At 37.3% G+C, this 16,606-nt stretch overlaps 2 protein-coding genes and 1 long non-coding RNA gene across 4 annotated transcripts; 2 read left to right on the top strand and 1 right to left on the bottom strand.

The window, feature by feature from the left end:
* Positions 1–7,279: 7,279 nt before the first annotated feature.
* On the bottom strand, positions 7,280–8,515 carry LOC147941607 (uncharacterized). The gene is made up of 3 exons (XR_015560773.1): positions 8,468–8,515; positions 8,117–8,349; positions 7,280–7,891 (listed from the first exon to the last, which is right to left on the bottom strand). It is a non-coding gene; the product is annotated as an uncharacterized LOC147941607 (long non-coding RNA).
* Positions 8,516–10,987: 2,472 nt separating this feature from the next.
* LOC104701798 (uncharacterized) lies at positions 10,988–14,354 on the top strand. Its single transcript, XM_010417540.2, has 8 exons — positions 10,988–11,438; positions 11,615–11,726; positions 11,832–12,022; positions 12,113–12,207; positions 12,309–12,710; positions 12,975–13,083; positions 13,382–14,030; positions 14,122–14,354. Exons 1-8 carry the CDS (start codon positions 11,304–11,306, stop codon positions 14,241–14,243), a joined length of 1,815 nt encoding a protein of 604 aa, XP_010415842.2. The 5' UTR covers positions 10,988–11,303; the 3' UTR covers positions 14,244–14,354.
* LOC104701797 (glycerophosphodiester phosphodiesterase GDPD4) lies at positions 14,306–16,452 on the top strand. 2 transcript variants are annotated; one of them, XM_010417539.3, is made up of 8 exons: positions 14,306–14,826; positions 14,903–15,000; positions 15,108–15,172; positions 15,263–15,343; positions 15,431–15,523; positions 15,696–15,785; positions 15,874–16,001; positions 16,091–16,452. In XM_010417539.3, exons 2-8 carry the CDS (start codon positions 14,955–14,957, stop codon positions 16,257–16,259), a joined length of 672 nt encoding a protein of 223 aa, XP_010415841.1. In that variant the 5' UTR covers positions 14,306–14,826; positions 14,903–14,954; the 3' UTR covers positions 16,260–16,452. The 2 variants fall into 2 exon arrangements, with proteins under 2 accessions (XP_010415841.1, XP_010415839.1); XM_010417537.3 differs by having other exon boundaries at positions 14,429–14,826; positions 15,112–15,172.
* Positions 16,453–16,606: the final 154 nt, after the last annotated feature.

The following is a 16,606-nucleotide window of genomic DNA, read 5'->3' as shown; positions in this document are numbered from 1 at the left end:
TGTGATTTAATCAAAATGAAAAAAAAGTCATATTTAACTGGAAGTGAAATATAGAAAATAATATAATTTTAAACATACCATTTAACTAAATTCTCTAAAGATGAAACCATTAGTGTGAAATCTAGCACTATAGATTAAATTCATGAGTGAAAAAAAAATAAAGATTGAAGTTATTCTTAGGTTATTAAAAAAGCTTTAGATTGAAATTCATATAATTTTATAAGAAAACTAATTTAGTTTGTCACTTCAAAAGTAATAATTTCAATTTAAAATATTATCTGTGTGTATTGAGTTTATATCAACAAAACAAACAAAACAACCAAATCATAAGAATTTTGATTATTTATTTTTAATTAGCTCACATTACAGGCATGTAACTCCATTTAACTCTACATTCAACTTAAATGTAACTCCTACCCTATAATTATACATTAATTCATTCCTCCTACTAATTTATTTATATTTCAAGAGAAAATATTTAATACTTTTTGATTAACCACTAAAAGAAAATAATTTTATTAAGACAAAATATTTAGTCACAATAAAAATTATTTAGCCACTATATAAACATTGTTACGAATTTGTGACATTTTTTGAATGGTTGCAATACAATGGTCACAAATTTTTATTTGTAACAAAAATGCAACGAAAATATTAGTAACCATTTTGTCATCAATAATTACGACACAAAAAGTAACAAAACTGTCTCAATGAAAAACTAACAAAACGTCTTTAAATCGTCACAATTCGTGTTTAAAATAACGTTTTAATTATGTATCTTATTATTACGAAATTATAGTCTCAAATGGTCACAAATGATAATTAAAAATTTGTCGCAAAAATTTAATAAATACTCAAAAATCATGATATTTTGTGACTATCATAATGTTCAATCTTGTCATTAGAAGTTAGTTTCAAATGGTCACAAGTTATTACTAAAAAAATCATTGCATATGATAAAAATTATGACTAAAAAATTAATCTCAAAACAATATTATTTTTTTAAAATTTATAATCATACAAATTTTTTATAATCATAAACATTATATATACATTATAAACTATCTTTATTTTTACAAAGAAAATAAATCACAAATTCGACCAGATGAACATATTCGACCATAACTTTCATATTATAACTCCTATGGAAACGATCTCAGGCTCTCTAGAAAGGTAAGATTCAAGGAGTGGTTGGCAATGTTGACTCTGTTCGAACCTTTCTGGATCACGTTGATAGCCTTTACCTTATGTGAACAACAAGAATTGGTCCGCTGATTATGATCAGAGACTCGTTGGTTGTTCACTCCCTCAAAGTCCTATTGTCGTTAATTTCTTTACGTATGCTAAATAAATAAATAATAATGGTGTGCCTCTATAGGTCTTATTGGGATTGTTCGTTTTCATACCTATTGTCGTGTTGTCCTTTCCTTATGCTAAAATAATAATGTTCTTTTCAGTTCAGATATTTTATAACTGTGTTTCTAAACAATAATTCTATTTGTCGTGTAAATGTTTATTTGTGCTAAAGAATAATGTTCGTTCACAGTTCAGATATGACTCTTTTTTAGTTCAAAAAAAGAAAAGTACTGACGTTTCCATACTCTGTTTCTTAAGCTTGAAAGCCCATTCATAAAACAGAGTTATTCAACTTTTGGGTGTGAAATTTCTCATGCATTTGATGGAAGTGGAAGACTCATCTCCTCTCAATGGATGCAGAAGTAAAAGAAACTCAAAAGAAGAGCTCTGATACCATATTAAATTCCGATTAACCGGAAAAGATGAAAAACGACCGGAGGAGAGTAAAGGTGAGAAACACCGTTTTATTAATCTGATCCAAAAGTTTGTTACAAGACATTAACCCAATAAATGTTTATCCTCGAGCTTCATGGTTTACTGAGTTAACCGGTTCAAATCATAAACCATCTATCCTAATAACGTATGTAGAAACTCACATTGTACAAGGCTCCAACAGGAGGAAAATGTCACAACCAGTGCACAGGTATGGCCTTTTCATTGAAGGATCTCTAAGAGTCTCTTCTCCGCTGTCAATTTGGACCTATCGGTAAGTGTAAGAGAGAATGATGTACTAGTCAAAGCACGTAGAGGAGACTAAAGAATCTTGGTTGGAATGAACTTACATCTGGACTCTGACTGCTTGTTTTCTGCTTTTTAGCCGGGGAATCCATATTTGAAGGCGAAAAATGATCCTGATCAAGAATCTTGGGTGAATTGGGAAACATATGTCTGTCTCTGGCAGAAGAAGATTCATGCGGCTGTAAACTCCATTGCCAGGGATTCAGACAAGCAACAGAAAATCAATGAACCATTCTGTTTTTCAAGTGTGTCATTTAAGCAAATTTCCCCATTTCATTGAAGGGCCTAGTCTATGTGCTAGTGTTGTCACCAGACAATGCATATACTTGATCAGTTTCACTAACTTTTTTTTTTTTTTGGGTATGTGTTGACGTAAGTTTGAAGATAACCTAAGTTGGAGGTTAGCCTAATCCTAACCGAGTTATGGTTTAAGAGGATAAGGCTCTAATATGTTTAGGAGTTATCTAAACATAGGTGTTTCTTATTAGGATTAGGATTGGCGTTAACATAGAAATAAGGGTGCCAATTCATGGCATAAGATTGTAAGGTTTTGAGAACTTGAGAGCTTAAATTTTGAGCTATTTTCTTAAGCTAATAAAGTGAGTCATACTTTGTTTCTTTGAGTTTCTTAAAGACCTATTTCAATAGTATGAAATCATGTTGGTGAAGAATTGAATCAAAAAAGTCGATATAAGATCGTGGGGAGGCAGTTGTAAATTTTTTCCCGGTTGCAGTTATTTGTAAAATGAAAATGATAATCGTTATTTTTTCCACGATCGTTTTTTGTTTTACATAATTTTTTTAATTAATTTTTTTTACTGACATGTGAAGTTTTTATTGGCACAGTGACTTGTGCTTTATAGGATAAAAGATATTGTTAAAAACTTAACAGTTTTGATTTTGACCAAGTGAAAGTCAAAACAACATCAAAGCATCAAACTTGCAGGAGAAATCAGTGTCAGCGAAAAAAAAATTGTTCTCTGTCTAGCCAAAGAAACTTGATATCGATTCTTTCTAACACTTCCAAAATAGGCAGCCGCTATACCATGCATCTAATACTTTTCATGTAACTGGCTGGTACTTATAAAACTAATAGAATATCTTATCTCCCATTTCTCGTCAGGAGGATATTCTTGTCAATAAACCCCTTACTCATCTAATCTCTTAGGCTAAGTGAGTAAATCTCTAGCATCGATTGATTCAAGCATTTCATCTACACCTCTCGGTGATAAAACACCTTAGATCTAATCTCACCCTCTCGGTTTGTTGATAGCATTAAGAACACCGACCTAGAAGGGAATCTATAAAAAATACACAATCAAACTAAGACATCCTAACCGATCAAGAACACAAAATCATCTATCCCATCCCTAGAAACTTTACTACACTACTCAGAAATCATTGCAAGAAACATAAAAACATGTATGAACGAAAATTGCACTGTATTAAAAGATAGAGTAAAGAATAGAGAGTACAAAGTAGAAATCTAAAGAAATAACAAAAACTTATAAAAATAATCCTAACAAAATTGAAAAGTGTTTTCAGTCGCTCTATATCTCTCCCAGAAGCTCTCGCTCTTTGTTCTAGGGTCTGCGGCGTGTTCCTTTGCGAGGAAGAAGAGGGGGGTTTATATATGGAAACCCATTAACCCTAGCTTTCTAGTCCTGCCTGAGGGTCTGCTCGATGGGGTGCACGAGGATGTGCTCGAGTTGCTCTTCGGGTAGACTCTCGGGTTGTTCTTCCTGCTCTTGGATCCTCCTCGATCGTGTTAAGGTTCGGACTGTTCTTCCAGCTCTTGGATCCTCTTCGGGTACATGCTCGGATTTTTCCTTGTTTCTCCCCATTTTAGGCCCCAAAGCACCTGTTTTCATCCAAAGTATGCAAATGCAAGAATGCAACACCCTAAATGGCCTAAAAGTGAATTCCTACACTTAATGACCTAAAAATGCTAAGGTAAGGGTATAAACAATGCAAAATGTGGACAAAAAAGGATGCTAAAAACATGTAAATTAGAGAGTTATCAAGCCTAAACGTCCTTCAGGATCCCAATTGGAAACCATGAGTGATCATGACAATTCTGGTGATGCGAGTACCAATGTATCACTTGAGGAGCATGTGAAAGGTAAATCGGTTGTTTTAGGAGAGGCTACAGTTCTGTCTAGAGGTGCAACTGAAGGTGGACCACGGATGGAGGTATGATTCATAACTTGTCCATTAAGATGTTTCCCCCCCCCCATGTCTTTACCATCCACATTGCTTGCTTAATTACAGCAAAGGCCATTTTGCAGGTCCCCGACAAAGCTAATAGGAAGCGGCGTTACCCCACATCTGATAAATGTCAAACTCCACTTCCAAGGAAAAGAACCAGGACAGCCCCTAGACGCTATGGTCAGTGTTCGACTTCTCAGTCTAAGAAACCATATGTAGAGAGCTCCGAAGACGATAGTTTCCGCCCTCTGAAAGCTGTAAGCCGTTCACTGGAGAGAAGGTTTATGGCACAACTAAAAGAGTACCGTAAAAAGTTTGTTTCTAACGTTTCTCTATCTTTTCTTTCTCTGGTTATATCTTACCGACACTATTTTTACGAGATTTGTCTAATTGACATCTTCCTTAGGGATAACATTATTCATGGCATCCCTGTCAAGAAGAGTTTCTTTAGCGAGATTTACACGCCACAACACTGGGTGGATACTCCGGTAAGTGCATTATACTATCTACTATCTAACAGAACAACACAAGTCTACTGTTTAAAAGAAGCCATTTGTTGAAAGTTTGTCCACCTTTGTTTTGCAGCACATGGAAGCGATGCTGATAGACAAGTTTTCACTCAGGGTATCAATTCCCTATGTAGTTGTAGTACAAAGGGTTATCAATCCAAATGGTTGTCTATTGCTAGCAGGAAGGATATGATCAGAACTATACAAGTCAAACCAAGCAGATAGGGTTTTTTGATCTAACAGTCCTAAAATGAATGAAAGAAAAGAATATGAACAAAGAAACCACACGACCTAAGCACTCGATGCAAGCAAACGAGTACAAGATCGTGTGGGGTGATCGAGTAAGCAAATGGGATATGAACAGCTCGAGGTATCACTCGATGCAGGTTATCGTGTACCTGATCGGGTAAGTGATCGAGTAAGTAAAGAAAATGCAAACAATTAAAATACAAAATATTCTAAGGATGGGGTAATTGAATCCTAAGTATTCTTGACCAGTACAAATGCCTTACATGCCTCAAGCAAACATTTCCTAGACAATGAATCTCTAAAACTTTGTCACCACACTCCCGCACTAGCAACAATCAACCTTTGTCACTTCCCTACCCAACTCTCATTGGAGAAACATGACCAAGCAGGCATTAAGATCAATTCATTATTGTCAGTACACCCTAACTCATCTAATTCCTTACTCAGAGCGAGTGAACCTCTAGCATTGGTTGATTCAAGCACCTTATCTACACCTCTCGGTGGTAAAACACCCTAGATCTAATCTCAACCTCTTGGTCTGTTGACAGCATTAAGAACACCAACCTAGAAGGAAATCTATCAAAAATGTACAATCAAACGAAGACATCCTAACCGATCAAGAACACAAAATCATCTATCCCATCCCTAGAAACTTTATCACACTACTCGGACATAGTAACAAAGAACAAAACAACAAAATAGAATGAAAATTGCATTGTATTAAACGATAAAGATAAGTAGAAAGAGTACAAGATAGAGATCTAAGAAAAACTATGAAAACTATGAAAGAAAATGTAAAAACAAAAGGAAAATTGTTTGAGTCACTCAGTTCTCTCACAGAAGCTCTCGCTCTCACAGAAGCACTCAGCGGCGTGCTCGTTTTCGAGCTAGGAGAGGAGGGGGTTTATATATGGAAATCCTTTTGACCTAGCTTCCCAGACCTGCCTGATGGTCTACTCGATGGGGTACACGAGGGTGAAGTCGGGTTACTCCTCGGGTGGATCTTCGGGTTGTTCTTCATGCTCTTGGATCCTCCTCGATCGTGTTGGGGTTTGGACTTGTTCTTCCAGCTCGATGGCTCCTTCGGGTACATGCTCGGGTTTGTCCTTGTTTTTCCCCATTTTTGGCTCTTTAGCACCTGTTTTCATCCAAAATATGCAAATGCAGAAATGCAACACCCTAAATGGTCTAAAAGTGAATTCCTATAGTTAATGACCTAATAATGCTAAGTTAGAGGTATGAACAATGCAAAATATGGACAAAAAAAAAATGCTAAAAACATATAAATTGGAGAGTTATCAGATGCTCAGCCTTCTGTGGAGGCGTTATGGGGATAAATCCAAAATATGCAAATGCAGAAATGCAACACCCTAAATGGTCTAAAAGTGAATTCCTATAGTTAATGACCTAATAATGCTAAGTTAGAGGTATGAACAATGCAAAATATGGACAAAAAGATGCTAAAAACATATAAATTGGATAGTTATCAGATGCTCAGTCTTCTGTGGAGGCGTTATGGGGATAAGTTGCGCCAAAACAGGATAGTTATTCTTGACACCTGGTTCACTCACATGCTAACCACCGAGTTACGGCGTTATCAGGATTCGAGGAAGAAAACAAGTTTTGCGTGGAACAACATTATTAAGAACTACGTCAGAGGTAATGTCCACAACCGTTGCACCAACCTTGCCTGGTACACCGACGTCGATATTGTTTATCTACCTATGAATTGGGGAAAACGACACTGGGTTACACTTGTTATTCGCTTAAGGAAGGCTCATGTCCTCATCCTTGATCCGTTAATTGTCAACAACGCCCCCAGGAAGGTTTCCCGTCTGATGAAACCTATCATGGACCTGCTCCCACTGGTCATTAAGGCGTTTGTTGATCCTGCATCAGTTGACTGCCCTCTTCCTAACGTGTTTAGCTGTGAGAGAGTGGAGAATGTTTACCAGAATGACAGGACCGGCGACTGTGGACCTCTAGCGATTAAATATATCGAGCTCCACTCGCACAAAGTAACGCTGGATGGACTTTCAGAGGAATTGGTGGACAAACTACGTATGTCCTACGCTATTTATGTCTACCAAGAATTTGTTGTCTCACTTAAGAATTGAACTTGTTATGTCTTCCCTGTCAGTTGTTCTTTTTGGTCCTTCTTCAAAAGGATATATACTTTGTTTTTTGGTCGCTACTACATTTTGTTTTTTCTTTAAACAACGGTTAGAAGAGTGGACCATATTTAAATCTCATTACACATTTTCCTGCCCTTGCTTTATCTACACAAGTGGTTTAAAAGGCTACATACCTTAACACGGCTACCTTGCTGGAGACCTATCAAAATAGCTACAGTGGAAGCCAATCAATCATGTCTTTGTTCCGTGATGGCAGAACAAACACTGTAAACAGCTTAAAAGTCAAACGATAAAGACTATAGTGGGCCACCACATCCGACTTTTACGTCCTTATTCACCTAAAGACTAAGAGGATCTCTTACCCATATATCCCACCACATCCGCCTTCTATGCTATTATTCACCTAATGGGGCAGTATAGCTACTCTCAACCATCTTCTTCATCCGCATCCACTCACAATGAGGCTGTCTATGGCATGCCTCCTCCTAGCTCAGCTTCTGCTTCGTCCGCATCTTCAATTTTTTCTCGTCGTTATGGAGACCCAACATACGGCCTCCCTCGGAAGTGCATTTGTGGTAGTCATCTGAAAATTGGCACCAGAGACGAAGAGCCAGGCATGGGTCGTTTCTTCTACGAGTGTAAGAGAAGTGGAGTAAGTCCCTTAGACTTCATATCATCTCTTATTGTATCAAGAATCTGTGAAATTCAACAGGTTAGTATAGATATGAGAGGGTATCACATTTTTTCTATCAAACTGCTAACAGAAACTACTTACTTTAAAAAATTGTAAGTAACAAAACTAGCAGAAACTAACGGAGAAAGCAGTATTAGCAAAGGAAATAGATAGAGTAGACATTATATTTGTTTAAAGAAAATGATTTATATAGCCGTTGTCAAACCACAATTGATTTGTCTTCTTACCATTGATTTACAAACCATTTGCAAAGCAAAAGGTATTCAATACACCAGTATCTTCATAGTCCTTCTTCAATCCAATTTGTGCAAGTCCAATGAGCGTCTAATTCAAAGAAATTTAACCCTGTCGAAACAAAACATAAACATTAGAGCTTCGAATTGAACAAAGTAGATGTAAAGACAGAATTCAATAGGGTTATGTTTCCTTATCTTTTATTTATGCTTCTTTATTTGTTTTCCTGTTTTTAAGAAAAAATCAACAAAAAAAGGTAAACAGAAAATTTAAGATATATCAGTATATCAAATCGATTTAAACAACAAGAAACCACAAATTACAAAATGGAAAAAGATTCAAACCTGTTAAAGAAGACCCATATTCGATGACATCCTTTTGGAATCCAACCTAAGCTATGACGAAGAATAATAAAATAAGTAAATGAGGAATCCATACATACATAATAAATTAAGTAAATGAGGAATCTACAACGAATCTATGACGAAGAAGGAGAAAATTGAAATAAAAGATCAATCTATTACCTTACTAATCCATTGATTTTGAAATCTGAAAATTACAAAAAGACAGATTATTGGATAAATCCGATCAGTTTTGTGTAATCAGAGAATTAAAAAAAAAGATAGATTACCTGATAAATCTGCTCATAGAGCTTTTACTGGGATTCTGGACTGAAAATATAATTGCATCAGAAATAATCGGATAGATCAGATCAATGTTGTAGAATCGATTTTTTCTCTGTAAACCGTTTCGACTTTTGTTTATTGTTATTTTTTCATTCTTCCGATAACAAAATCAAGAAGAGGATAAGAGTGTTAATGGACCAATTTCGGATTCACAAAAAACCCATCTATTCTACTGATCAACATTTATAATTTTAGGGCCCATTAAACCATTGTTTATGTTTCATTTATAAATATTACAACACATTATGTGTTTGCCCATAATAATACAACGTAAATGAAATTTAAATTTAGTTCAGATTATAATTTAAATAAATTAAAAAGGGAATTTGGCTAAGAATGCCATTTTCCCAAAAAAGTTGTCAAGAATGCCATTTTTATTTTGTCTTCTCTAAAATGCCATTTTTTGCTTTTTGACATAAGATAAAAAGACAAAATTACCCTGGAAAAATGTTAATTAAAATCATCTGACATATAATGAATCACTTTAAAATCATTAATTAATATTTTTGGATAGACCACATTTTTTTTTTTTTTTTTTTTTTTTTTTTTTTTTTCAACCAAACATTAATCAAATTAAAAAATAACTCCAAGATTGGTTGCCCAAACCGGAGGAAAAGAGTTTACAAAGGAAATTTCAGAGGAAAGCAATCTTGAAGAACGGGCTAGACAATCTGCCCTTACATTGAGCTCTCTAGAGATCCTGATCAGGGAGAACGAGGAAAAGCATGGTCTGAGCACAAGAAACTCCTCTAACAGGTTCGAAAAAGATGGCCAATCGTCAGGCGTCTGCACCATCGCCACCAATTCTGCACAGTCTGTCTCAAAGCTTTGACATCCAACTCCAGCCGCCAAGAGTGACTCCATAGCCCAAATCAAGGCTTGTAGCTGTGCATGTAAGGATGTAGGACCGCATCTCTGACTCCGTGCTCCCAAAAGGAGAGTCGCATCATCATCACTACAACACCACCATCCTAGACCCTGCATAGCATCTGACCCTTTCCAAGAACCATCAATCTGACATCGAGGAAACGCTCCCCTATCCTCCACCAGGGGCGTAGTATGCAAATACCTATCCGAATAGGATTTTGCTTCTTCCCATAGTAATTTATCATTATTCGCCACATTTTTATGTCCACATTGTTTGTTTTTTATTGTGGACAAGTTTGTTTATAAAAAATTAGTCCACTATTATAATAGACAACAATATACATGTATTTTTGTCCACAACCAGTTTATGATACATGTCCACTACTAATGCAGATTCCAATCGAGATAGACCAAACATGAAAAGACTAGAACTTTGAAAATTGTCTATCAAAAAAAACAAAAAAAACAAAGAGAAACGTAAGCAAATTAGACCAGTAAATGGAAATATCAAACAAACTTAGAAATGCAACACTTGTGTACTCCTCGAGTCCATCACTTATGTGCACATCTTCTACAAGATGGACAACATAGTTAGTGAACAAGTTAGAGGATGGACAATATTTCTATCCTCTAGATCTGGCCCATCAATTAGTACCATGTCTTCAGTGTTGTGCTCTGAGCGTCCAACCTTTGAGTCCTCATTGAGTCCATTATGTCCATCGATTGACTGGGATATATGAGAAATGGACAACAAATGAGAGTTTGTCTATTGTTGATAAAGAGATAATGGACAAGCTAAGTGGAGGACAAATTAATATACTCTAGATCTGGTCCATCAGTTAAAACCTAACTTGACCGATAACATATGAGTCTCATACCTAGCTTTGACGGAAGCATCTCCAACAACGACGAGAGCATCTTCTGCTATAGATAAAGGGATTTCTCATACAAGACTGGTGTAACTAGATCAGATGCAGGAATTTGTTGGAGTAGGTTACAGAAAAAACTATGTAGAGTAGTTTGTCTCTCCATTAGATGATGTTAGATGAAGAGATTCACCAAAAAAATATTAGAATATGAAAGGAGGAGGAATTGCAGAGAGAAACAAGAAATTGAAAAAAGAAAAAATTCGTCAAAAATGTCTTTTTTAAAGAAAGATTGGATAAGCTTTATTTTAGAAAAATATATCTAATATTGTAGTTTAAATTTTACAGGGTAACATAGTCATTTTAACTCGTCTCTATCACACTATTCATGCCAGTCTTGATAAATTTCTCAATTAAAAAGGGGAAAAAATTAAAAAAAAAACCCGCACGTACACGTGCTGGTCTTCTCCTAGTGTTATGTTATGATTGGTTATCGCCCTAATTAGAAGAAATTGATGCTTCACGCCACATGTCGCTGAAATTCGGTTTGATTTGCGCTCCAAAAGTGAATACAATTCTGGACCGATTTGTTGAACCGGTTTGATTAAATTACAATGCAAGAGACACGTGGCCGGCTTAGAAGCGAAGTCAGAACCGAAAACATAAAGTAAGGGGTTAAGAGAGACGAAACGACAACACTGGTGGTGGTCTGGTTTTGGTTCGAGTCACGCGGTGGTAAAGCGACACTAGAGGCGAACAGAATGTTCAAGAAGGCCGTGGAGGCAAAGTCTCACCAGCGTCTCTCCGGCGCTGACCGGAAAAAACTCCGCCGCACTGTACGAAATAGGCTTCCCCTTCTAACCGATGAACTCCTCGACGCAATCCTTCCTCCCAAGGTCGGATTTTTTTTTTTTTTTTTCCCCTTAGTTTTGGTATCGTTGTTGCCTGGATAGATTACTTGGACTGTTTGATTCGTTTCATCTGATTGATTCTCGATCGGATTGTGCTATGGTTTGATACTTTGATGCGGTTCGCTGTTTGCTTACTTTTGCCATTGATTGTTTCTGCCTAGGTCGAGATAACTCTTTCCAAGTTTCAGAATCGAGTCCATGTGTATAGTATCGAAGGTGGATGTCCCATGTTTTTTGATATCGATGGAAGAGGAACTGAGATATTCCCAACAGGTTTGCACTTTGCAGAAATTCTACTGATTCTACTCAAACAGGTTTGCCGCATGAGTGGGATAGTTCAATCTGATTAGTTGTATTTTGTTTCTTACTCTGCTGCAGTTTTTGCTCTCTGGGAGGCTCCGGAAATGTTACCTTCCTTTATGTTGAAAGGAGGTGAGGTTTCACGGTATGTTTTAGGCGGTGCAGATTTGATGTTCCCAGGTATATGGATCCCTTCCCAAGGCTTTCCTTCTTTCTCTGCTGGAGAAATATGGGCTGTCCAGGTTCCTGGGAATCCCGCACCTATTGCGGTAAGTCTCTTTATATTTTGCTAACTGATATATAAATCTTGAAGTTTGTGTCTTGAGTGACATCATGCTTATGCATTTTTTTTTCTCAAGGTTGGGTGTACCACAATGAGTAGTGAAGAAGCTCTTAAAGCAGGTTTGCGTGGGAAGGCTTTACGGATTACTCATTATTACCGTGACTTCCTTTGGTACATGAGATGCTAGCAACAGCTTTTTTTTTTTTTTTTCTCTTCGTTTTGTTATCTTTGAAGGAATTCAGTTTCTTACATGCGGGAGATGTGTTTCACAGGGAATCAGCTGAGGGGCACTATGTTCCAAATGCTGGTTTTATGGAGAATGTTGTCATGGAGGATCCATCGTACCTTGCTTCTGGTTCAGTTGAAGAAATCTCAGACTCTTCAGCTGGTCCTCAGACAAGCACAGAGACTGAAGATGAATCTGGTGATGTTAACAATATTGTGCCTTCAACCTCTGTTACGGATGCTAAGAATGATACTGAAGAACATTTGGTTGGGAGCATGAATGAGCTGAACTTGACAGATGACGTTTCTTCTGCTAATGAAGCAAATGCCGACAAGCAGAATATTCTCTCCCCTGAGGAGGTAGATGCCCTTCTTGACCAATGCCTTTTGCAAGCATTGCATACAACTCTAAAGGAGAAGGACCTTCCCATCCCAGGAAGTACGCTATGGTAAGAGCACTATTCAGATATTTTTGTTATATGAAAAACCAAGTATATTCTGGGATTGGCTTGGTATTGTACCTACTGATGTATGCTATCCGGCTTTACCTTGTTGGCTTTGACTATGCTTGGGTTGTTTTTATTATGCTCTGATGCTCCGTTCGTGTTTGTGTTACTCTTGACTCCGAATATGACAAGCTAAACACCTGGAATTGCCTGTTTTATTCTCCTTTCTACGTTTGGCTTACATATGTTTTCCTGTGAGTGGTGCAGGGCAAATCATGTATTACCTTGTAGGCCATCTGGTCTCACACTTGACATTAAGAAGTCTTCCCATAAAAAGCTGTCAAAGTGGCTGCAGTCTAAAGCGTCTACTGGAATGGTCAGTTTTTTAACTGATTTCTCTTGTCTTATGGTATTTCTTTTTGCTTGATTTTATGTTTTGATATAACAGGAGTGTTAGTAGATGTTATTTGTAGATGATTAACTGCAAAAACCAGCAGGCTTATTAATTTAGGAAACTATTAGTAGCAAGTGTTGTAAACTGTATCTCCTTCAAAGTCTGTAACACATTGGTACATTTACATTTACCCTGATATAAGCACTAATTGCTAGTAGATTTGCTTTGGTGTCTTGATTGGCAACTACACTCTGTCACAATCTTTGAAATATATGCGCAGATATCTGTTAAAGAAGACAAGCATAAGAAGGAGATTGTATTAATATCAGTCAACCGCAGCCACCCGGATTACAAATCCTTCAAGCCAGAGAAGAAGAAAGCTGAAGTCTCTGAGTCTCCTGGAGAGCGCTCCACAGCGCAACCTCAGTCAGAGAAAATGCTTGAAATCATAGAGGTCTATAAACCTAGCATACACAACAGTGCAATATTTGCATCAGTTGGGGAAGACAAAGGAAATCTATACACAGTTTCCGAAGCAACTGATGTTGTGTTCAGATACATCGAGAAGGAAAATCTGGTAAAGCCAACAAACAAGTCAATGGTGGTGTTGGATGCGATACTATGTGATTCACTGTTCAAAGGAGCTATCAAAAAGGGATCGGCATATCCGTCAGAGATTCACAAAAAGGATGTTGGGTCGACGTTTGTAGGTAGAATGCAGCCTCATCACGTAGTGATGAGAGGAGGCGGTGAACCTGTGGTTCGTAAAGGAGCTATAAAACCGGTTCAGATAATGACAGAACGAAGACAAGGTAACAAAAAAGTGACCAAGGTCACAGGGATGGAGACGTTCTTGATAGAACCAGACTTGTTTGGATCAGAACTGCAGAAGAAGTTTGCTTGCAGTACTTCAGTTGGAGAACTTCCAGGTACGCACGTTTAAAATCTATATCCTTTTTTGTTTTGTTCATCTGTGTAGTATTTGAGAGATGATTGTTTTGTTGTGTGTGTTGCTTTCAGGTAAGAAAGGGTACGAGGTTCTGATTCAAGGAGGTGTGATTGATAATCTTGCGAGATATATGGTGGAACACTATGGAGTTCCAAAGAGATTCATTGAAGTTCTTGATAAGACTAGGAAGTGATTTTTTCTTTTTGTGTTTAAACTTCTAATTTTATTTTGATGGGTTTACATTACTGACTCAGTGACTCTTAAGATATTGAACAAATGAGAATAATAGTGTTATTTTTTTAAATCCTTGTTGATCAAAGTTTTCATATATAAATTTACAAAATTTTGTAAACTGAAAATAATTTATAGGAGTAACATAATTTCATAAGTAATCTAACAAAATGTCACATAAAAAAAAAAAAAAAAAAAAAATCTATATCCTCAAAAGTAAACTTCTCTTTTTATTTTCACATTGCGTTAAACGTCGGCTTTAGCACCTAAAACAGCTAATGGCGATCTTCGGATGGCGACAGAGAAGGCGGCCACTCGACGGAGGAGTAACTCGCCGCCGTCGTTTCTTAAGGCCATTGTATTCGCGAAAATTTAAGAGAATGTTTCTCTTCGCTGTGGTCTTCTTAGCTATAGTCCCTCCTCTCTTCTTCCATTTCAAGCTCCGACGAATTCGTCAGATTGTCGAGCAAAAGTGCGATTGGCTTCACCATCCTCCACTTGTCTGTGCTCACGGCGGCGATTCCACACTCGCTTTCCCAAACACGGTACGTACACTCTCTCGATCTCTTCTTCTTCACACTCTTACTACCTACCTTACTTTCTACTCTGTCTCTCTCGCAGATGGATGCTTACAGTTTAGCTATACGTTCTCGAGTTGATTGCATCGAAGTCGATGTATCTCGTTCCTCCGATGGTGTTTTGTTCGCTCTCCACAACAGGTTACAAGCTCTGATCCTTGTTGTATACTCTTCTCTTATTTCGATATTTCTGTGTTTGGATTCTCATCGGAGTTGTTTGTTAATTCATCTTCTGATCACACGCACAGTCAGGGATCTGCAGCGTATTGCTCGTAACTCTTCTGTTCAAGTGGGAGATCTGAGTATGAAACAGGTCTCTCATCTCTCCCCTTTCTTTACCAGCTTTTGTGATGTTTGTGCTTTTCACCTCGTTTGTATCAATCCTTTCATGATCTTTTCGCAGATCAGGGAACTCGATGTCTCGGAGATTGTTAAAGGAACATCGGGAAATCGTAGGATTCCTACCCTTGAAGATGCTTTAGCGGTAGTGCCTCAACTCTTTTTATCACTATCTTCTCGTGCTTTGCTTTCTACTTGTAATTGCTGCTCACCTTCATCTTGAATCATCTAGTTGATATCAACTTCAGTTCGGCAAGTGATTCTTGATGCCAAAGTTGGACCGCCAATGTATGAAAAGGGGCTGGCACAAGACATTCTTTCTGTTGTAAGTATTAAGTTATCACATATTTAGCTCTTGAAGAGGTTTGTTTAATCATCTCTCTCCTTGTATCTCTTTGTATACACAAAAACTAGAATTGCTTATATAAGTACCTTTGAGTAACTGTTTTTTTATTTATTGGTGGTATTTCTGAGTTTTGACTTCAATCCTCTGTTAGATTGAGAGCGCACAGTGCAAGAATTGCATCGTATGGGCCAAAAGTGACACTTTGGCTAGGGACATAATCAAGCAAGCACCAGATACTACAGTAAGTAGAAAATGGTTATTTCAATAGCGAAGTTGAGAGCCAGTTTCTTGCTCATTACTTGAGACTGTACTTAAATTTTATCTGGCAGGTGGGATACATTGTGATGGTGGATCATTCAACTGGGGTGAGAAGCAACCTGCTAAGAATGAAGGGTGCTAGGGTTGTGGGAGTCTATCATCCCTTGATCGATGAAGAATTAGTCAGAGTCGTGCGTCGGTAAGCAATATGTTCCGATGTTTCCAACTGAAAACATACCCACCCATCATTTTCCATGTGTTTACAACCATGCGTGATCTGATCAACAGGAGAAACAAAGATGTTTATGCGTGGACTGTGGATGATGCTGATTCTATGAAAAGGATGCTTCACTTAAGTGTGAATGCTCTTGTTACGAGCGATCCATCTATGTTTCAGGGTCTCATGGAAGACCTTAGAACTGAGTGTCTTGAAGAAGGCTTTTCAATACGGACATGAAAAATAAATTTCTGGTTTGAGTAACAGAGAAGTGATATTAGTTTCATGTTAAGACGCAATAGTTAGTCTGAGATCAACTTAGTTTTTTTCTACGATTTACCAAACTCAGGCATTCTTAAAGATTGTAGTAGCTGTTTTGATGCGATTCATCAAACTCAAGCATTCTTAATGATTGTACTAGATGTTTCAGATTCTTTTTAGAGTTGTGTAGATTCTTTAGGTCAGAGTGCCCATTGGCTTAGACAATGATTGTCACAAGTCTAGGGATATGCAAACTGAAATATTAGTTTCCCTTTCAGTCTAGTGCATAGGGTGGGTGAGAGCTGGATAGCTGGTCTCTTGGGTGA

Source organism: Camelina sativa, chromosome 7 (assembly GCF_030686135.1).
Source record: "Camelina sativa cultivar CO46 ecotype springtype chromosome 7, ASM3068613v1".
NCBI classification, from domain to species: domain Eukaryota; kingdom Viridiplantae; phylum Streptophyta; class Magnoliopsida; order Brassicales; family Brassicaceae; genus Camelina; species Camelina sativa.
Note: the sequence above shows the minus strand (reverse complement) of the source record. Positions and strands in the feature narration are given on the sequence as shown.